At 39.8% G+C, this 7,500-nt stretch overlaps 2 protein-coding genes across 2 annotated transcripts in view; one reads left to right on the top strand and one right to left on the bottom strand.

Annotated features, from left to right (window-relative positions):
* Nucleotides 1-708, bottom strand: part of dync2i2 (dynein 2 intermediate chain 2) — a 5,730-nt gene extending 5,022 nt beyond the window's left edge. The window contains exon 1 of the mRNA XM_058618184.1: nt 451-708. Coding sequence (XP_058474167.1) covers nt 451-528 — 78 coding nt within the window. The 5' untranslated portion in view covers nt 529-708. The remainder of the gene's footprint in view (nt 1-450) is intronic.
* A 2,029-nt stretch (nt 709-2,737) lies between these two features.
* LOC131446296 (spindlin-1-like) overlaps nt 2,738-7,500 on the top strand; it is a 20,484-nt gene continuing 15,721 nt past the window's right edge. The window contains exon 1 of the mRNA XM_058617443.1: nt 2,738-2,892. The gene's annotated coding sequence lies outside the window, so the exon portion shown is untranslated. The remainder of the gene's footprint in view (nt 2,893-7,500) is intronic.

The raw sequence follows: 7,500 nt of genomic DNA, 5'->3' as shown, positions 1-7,500 counted from the left end.
GTCTTATTTAAAATCCTCCGTTCAGATTTACTGCAGTGACACAAAGTGACCACTAGAGGCAGCAGAGGACCAGCAGCTCCTGTGTCCCCGCGAGCTAAAATCACTGATTTTCTCTATGAGGTTTGGTGTGGGAGAGTGAGTGGTTTACAAACTTCAGTTTCCTGTGTGAAACGTCTGTGTAACAGTGAGATAAAGACACGTCATATTATTAAGATATCGTAGACTTAAGCTGACGTAGGTTTTATTAGCAGTGTTTTTGTTAAACTGTTGTTACTTCTATTTCTGAGCGACACCTGAACGTAACCTGTTAGCTGCAGTTAGCTACTGTTTGTTTGTACGTACAGCCTTTGTTTTCCTCGCATACATTAATACGTAACTCTGTTTAAGAATCAGACGTCCACTGTGTGTGTGTGTGTGTGTGTGTGTGTGTGTGTTCAGGCGTAAACTCACCGTTTCTCCCTCGCTCTGTTGACTTTTCCTCCAAACTGACGCGACACTCACACAATCCAGCGCCTCGTCCGTGAACATGTCGATTAACCGGGAGTTTTTTTTTTTTTACGATCGATTAATAATTTTTGCTTATTATTGTTTCACGAATCGCTCAAATAACAAACTGCGTAAAGTGGACTTCATCTCTTTTTCCTGGAAACCTGAACGCTTCACGCGACGGACCCGTTTTCGACGTGTTGCCATGGCTACAAAGAGGATATCCGGTCCAAGCAAGACTCCACTTCCGCTTCTTCGCCAGCGTCGTATGTATACATTTATTAACATATTTATTTTTAATACTTTTATTTATATAGAAGTTTAATGTTACAAAGTGCCTCACAAATACAAGCCCAAGATAAAACATGTAAAATTAAAACGCAAATACGTAGAAACTGTAAAAATAATATCTCTAAAAATATTAACAACATAAATATACATATATATTTAAATAAAAACAATTCTAGAATAACTTAAGATGTAGTTGTTTAGGAAAAGAAACATAGGCACACAAAAGCTAATTTGCTAATACTAACGTGAACACAGGAAGAGGCGGGGCTCTGATCACCACGTGACCTGTAAGTCTCTGTTCACTGTAAACGCAAACTCATAGTTTCGAGATGATGACTCAGCACTTTATTCCTCCTAGCAGAAGAAAAAACAAATTATTATAAAAGTGTTTGTGAATGAGGAGACGACAAAAGCAGAGTTTACAAATAATCATGACATTAAATTAAATGTTTAAAAAATAAATGGATGAGAGTGAGAAACAATGTGGAGTAAAATAAGAAATCAAATTTCAAATAAAAGCTTTAATAGGGGAAATAGTAAGGTTTTAATCATTAAAACCAGTTTGTGTGACAACTACTTTAAATTTAATATCACTTCTGTCACATTAGTTTCACAATAAATCAGTCGTACACAGAGATGTTTAATTATTTTTAATGTATTCACGTTGCTTATGATGTTTGTGTTTGTGTTCGTAAAGAAATACCACGTAACGATGGCGAAGCACAAGATACTTTGATGCTTCTGACTTCTCACCTGGATTGCGGTGACATCACTTCCAAGTTCTGATGTAAATGGAACGCAGCAGCATCACGTTTTTCGTGTGCTTGGTCCCTTTAATGAACTCTGTATGTGTGAATGTTGGACATCTGTAAAATGTTGCTCTTTTATGTTCCCTGTCTTCATACATCCGCCCCTGCTCTCTCTCTCTCTCTCTCTCTCTCTGTCGCATTCACCATCAGTCCGGATCACTATTGCGCAGGTGAAAACAGCGTAATGCGCCAATCTATGCCCCTGTACTGACTGTCAGTCGCACTATTTGGCAGAGAGAGACAGGGGCGGGGAGATAGAGTAAAGAGCGTCACGCTCACAGCAACACAACCGGAAGTGAGGCCACATTTAAAAATAAATGTTGGGTCTTTCTTTTTCACATGTACATCTTTAAGTTATCTTTAAGTTATATAACTAATTTAAAAAGAAAGAAGAAAAAAATTTGATGGGCGGAAAAGATAAAATAAATTTTTATTCTATATATACTTTATACAATTAAAAAAAAGAGCATTATATTGGACATCTGCTGCACTGATTTTCAAAAATTGTTGTCATCCATTAAACAAAACTAATTTACTTTCCATTATATTATGAGGATGTTATTTCACATTTTTAAACATCATGATCTGTTCATCAAGAACATCATTGATGGCCATATGAGGTTTTGGAAGGTCGTGAAAATAATGAAAAGTATTGATTTAATGATATTATGATAAGTAGTGATATAAAATAGTATAAATTACATTATAAATGGAAAAAAATGCAAAAATCATCTTGTTGATTTACTCGTTAGTGTGATGTTTTATTTGTTTGGCTGAAGCAACTAAAACATTACGAAATGAGACAATGAATGTGTTAGAAATGCTGTTTTATTTTCATATTGTTCAAATAAATTATGAAATATTTTATTTAAATATACATAATATTTAAGTATTGATATTATAAATCACTATTGATTTATTAATATATTGATTTTGCATAAATAAGTTTATATTCTGAACTATTTATCATTTCATAACAAAAAACACACAATATGCGAAATATCATCATAAACATTTTTTCGAAACATTTTTCTTAAATAGTTGGACCCCTCAGTGTCCTCCCTCAGTGTCCTGCCTCAGTGTCGTTTAACTTTGACGCCCCTGCCTCTATGCTATAAATCGAACGTGCTTTGATTGTGAAAGTCCCGGCCGGATGTGTGGCGCGTGGTCGCGCGCAGCTCGACGCCTCCACGGTGAGATGGCCGTGGAGCCTCTGCTGCTGCTTCTGTGAAGTGGAAACAGGCGCCGTGGACGGAGGGAAAACCCGGCCGCTGAAGCCTTCGACCTCCGGCCGTAAAACCACACGGTAAGACGGGACACGAAGCCACAGCCACCGCTGTTAGCTTCACGCTTACGCCCCGGCCGCCGCATAACCGCCAAAGAAACAACAACAAAAACACGAACACGCTGAGCGCTCGTTTTGTCTATAGCGCCGTGCCGACGGTTGATGTTGCGGGGGAGGGGCGGGGGGAGGCAGCGGCAGACAGCCACACACTGACCCAGTCCCCCCGCTGCCTGGCTCTCTGTCTGCGGCATTTCTGCTGCTTACTCCCCCCCCGCAGAGATTCCGGCGGACAGTGGTGCTGCTGCCCGCCGGTGTGAGGCCCGTGTCCGCCCCCCTCTGCTTCACCTGAACCGCAGCCGTGACTTAAAAGAAAAAAAAAAGAAAGACGCGACCAACATGGCGACGCTGGCGCTGCAGAAGCTGCTGCTCGTTAGTCAGTGAAGATGATGACAGTATGTTCTTATTTCTTTTCTGTTTGACTTCGACAGTTGTCCAGGTGCCGCTCACACGAGCGACGTGATGTTCACACGAATGAAAGAAGAAGAAAACAAAGAGAACGAGTTAAAAACGGATTAGAATCAGGAGGAACTTTATTCATCCTCAGGGACATTTTTGTCCCAAAGATTTGCCCCAAATTCTTCAAAATACAAGAAAATAGCTTGTAAAAGCTGCTTTTTAAAGATTATTTTCCATCATCTTTTGATCTGTAATCATTGTTGGATTAGTTGTTGGCTCCAAAACCTCAAATGAATGATGTCTTGTTGTGTCTTTTGAACATAAACTAATCCGTTTTAATGATTTCTTTGTTATAAGGAGCAAAGAAAGTAGAAAATATTCACAAAAAATCAGAGAAACTTGTATACTCAAACCGACTAATCGATTAGCAAAGTATGTGACTACACTGGATTAGACGACAAGAAGTCACTGCTATGTTTCAAAACCACATTATTGCGTTAATTTGACTTAATCTGGACTTTTAAATTACACATAAAAGCATGTTAGCCCGACTGAAATCATTTTGGTTTGTGGACAAAACAAGACATTTGAGGTTTGAAGAACACCGATCAACATTTTTAAAGGTTTTCTGATATTTTATGGACCAAACGATTAATCGAGTAAATAATGAAGAGATTAATCAATTTTGAAAATAATCGTTAGTTGCAGCTCTAATAATGTTAGTACTTTCTATGTCAGTCTTTTGTTTACGTAGTGTAGCCGAGCGGCTAGGTTCATGCTGTGTACTTTCTGACTTCTTTTCTTATAAAATCTTAATCTTATTTTTTAGAAGTCATCACATGACTGTTGTTGTAAATTAGCAGGAACAGGAAGTAATTACACTTCGCGTATGCATGGAACAAATCGCGTACACACAGAGTTTCCGACTAGTGCATTTTTGGATGGACATGAGACTTGCTAATAACGAGGGGTGGCGCCACGATATGATCAGGATATTGCGATATACTGAGTATTTGCGAAATTATATATTGTGATATACTTACACATTGGCGCCATCTAGTGGACTGAAACGCCAATTGGTGTATTTCTTGTAGGCTAATTCACAAAGAGTTATATTTGTTCATTTGTTTATTGGTTAAATACGTAGGTTTCTCAAAGGCGATATACGCAAAATAATCTGTCACCTACAAAAACTGCCTGACATTTCCGAGCTGAAGGGGGAATATCGCCACCTGCTGTAGCGGAGGTGGAAACACTTTATTAAATGTGTTTTTAAATGGTGACTTAATTGAGCATGGAGATGTAATGTGTGTGTGTTGGTGCCTGCAGTGCAGCATCTAAAGACATCTGTGCCACATCTGTCCTCTCTCGCTTCAACAAAGACGCTCTTCTGCATCCACAGTCCTTAAAGACTCAGTTCATCCAAAATCGCAGTAAAAAATCAAGCTTTTCCACACGGTGACACGCGGGTTTGGTTTTTGCTGATCTTGATATAGTGGATTATTTAAATAAAGGTGAAATAATTATGTCAAATATGTACCGTTGAATAATGACCTTTAAAGTAGAACAAGTTCTCTGGCTTTTCAGCTTCTTGAATGTGAAGATTTTCTGGTTTCATTAAAAGTGCTAGGCTTACAATTAACAGTTATTTTCATAACTAATCAATGAATCTGTCAATTACTTTTTGATTAATCGATTAGCTGTTAGTCCCTAAATGTTGACAAACGTTGTTTTTAGTGTTTGTCAAACGTGGAAATGACGATGTTCTCAAATGTCTTGTTTTTGTCCACAAACTAAAAATTTAAAGATTTCTTTGTTTTATGGTGCAAAGAAACCAGAAAATATTCACATTTAAGAAGCAGATTAGTCTGAAAACGGGTGTTGATCAACGAGAGCGAAAACAAGAGTTTTCATAAAAATCTGCTAAAGTTTTGTACGATTTTATCCAATCCACACGAAACTAGCGTTTTGGGAGTCCCAGTTTAAAAAAAAAAATACTGTATCCTAATTTAGTATTTTACTGCATTTCATCTTGTCTAGTGTTTTGTTCAAATTCCCATAATTCCATTGAAAAGAGTGCCATTTTGAATATTTCCAATAATTTTCCCGCCCCGTCCTAGTTGCAACATTTGTGGGAATAACGAGTGAGAATCTTGAGTCTAAAACACTGTTTATGGAAAACAAAACGCCACCCTTGCGTTTTCGTGTTCACAACACAATGATGTCATAGCTCCGCCTCTTGCATTTGCTGTCCCATCTTTGTTGTTTTCCCTCTCCTTGTGCTTTGCGTTTTGTACTCGGTGTGAAAGCTCTATTTGCGTTCTCCACGTCTTCTTCTAGTCCCGTCTATGGTGTATTTACGTGTCGATGTTACAGCGCCACATGTAGGCCTGGCATATGAACTGCTAACTACAGCCTTTACAGTCTTTTTGACTTGAAGTTGCTGCCGTCTGTGCAAACTATGTTCTACAAACATGTCACCGTACGTCCTTGAGCAGTCTCTCCTGGGTTTGATCCGTCCTTCGTTGTAGTGGATTCAGGGCCGAGACGTGGATGTTACTTTACGTACGTAGGGGTAATTTTAGTGGTTTATTGGAAACAGAAACCTTGTGTTTCTGCAGTGATGTTTTTAAAAAAAAACACACATTAGCTTGACTGTGTGTGGAGCTGAGGTCTGGATGACTGAACGCTTTTCTGGGGTGTAATTTGATCTGGGTGTTTTGGGGGGAGATAAAACATGGACTTTCTCACAGCACCACACTGTGTGTGTGTGTGTGTGTGTGTGTGTGTGTGTGTGTGTGTGTGTGTGTGTGTGTGTGTGTGCGGGTGTGTGTGTGCTGTTCGGTACTTGACTCCATCTCTCTGGTCCCCGTTGCGTTAAAGTTGCACACAGACCTGTACTGAATGACGTAAAGTCGTTCCTCGTCCAGCGCTGCTCGGCCCCGTCATGTCAACCGATGACTAATGGTGTGTTGCTCGGGGCAACAGGAGGGAAATCACCAAGTGCTGCAGCCAGACTCTGCAAAATGTCTCCAGTGTTTCTGGTTCCTCTGCAGGTAACGAGCAGGAGAACGACAGAGTCACAAAAAATCTTCTTCCAATATCAGCAGAAACCTTGAAGCGACATTGATGGTATGAATTGGGCATGGCACGATATCACTTTTTCTTGTCCGATACCGATATCACAAACTCGAGTATCTACCGATGCTGATATGAGAGACCCTAGTTTTACTGATACCCATATCATAAACTCAAATATCTACCGATACGATATCAGAAACTCTAGTATCTACCGATATCACTGACTCTAGTTTTACTGATAATGATATCAGAAACCTGAGTATCTGCAAAACATATCATACATTCTAGTAGGGATGCACGATTGATCGGCCGCTGACCAGAATTGGCTGATTTTCATGTGGTCATGATGGTCATTATGTAGAGATGTTCCGATACCATTTTTTTCCCTCCCGATACCGATTCCGATACAGAGTACCGATACCAGTGTGTTTATAAAAAGAAATATATCATACTATGCCTGTGATATGATTATCATTGGTGGTAAGGTTTGGCTCAGGTTAAACAATCTGTAAAACATGAACGAATACAGCAAATGGACACCATTTATTTTTACCAGTGATATGTTATTTTGTTTTTCAGCTTGTACGTTTGTTTTGACTCTGGTCCAAACGCCGCAGCACTGGCAGAGCTTCATGTTTCCATGACGACTGACTGGGAAAGGACGTGCGTGACATCATTTTTACACGACTCCAGATTGTTACAATGAGTCTCTGAAGTAACGCTAAACTTTTAAAAACAGAGGCATACATACGCAGGACACAGGTACGCTGGTTAGTTGTAGCGCTGCTCTTTTCGTTTTAATAAACGGGCCGCTCCAGTTTGACTGTAGGCGTGCTAATGGAGCTAGTGCAGCTAACAACGCTAACGGAGCTAACTGGTAAATACTGCTAAACCGCCGACATGATGAGCTAACGTTAGCTCCTTGTCTACAGGTGTCGGGTGATCAGTTCTTCTTCACACCTCTAAAACAGCACAGCGCAACTGTTTCAAGAGCGGCGAAGAAGAACCGTGTCAGAGCTAACGGAGCTCTAATAAATTACGTGGTATCGGATCGGTGCATGGACTCCAGTACTCGCCGATACCGATGCCCAC

Source organism: Solea solea, chromosome 19 (genome assembly GCF_958295425.1).
Source record: "Solea solea chromosome 19, fSolSol10.1, whole genome shotgun sequence".
Classification (NCBI taxonomy): Eukaryota; Metazoa; Chordata; class Actinopteri; order Pleuronectiformes; family Soleidae; genus Solea; species Solea solea.
This window is presented reverse-complemented; position numbering and strand designations above follow the sequence as displayed.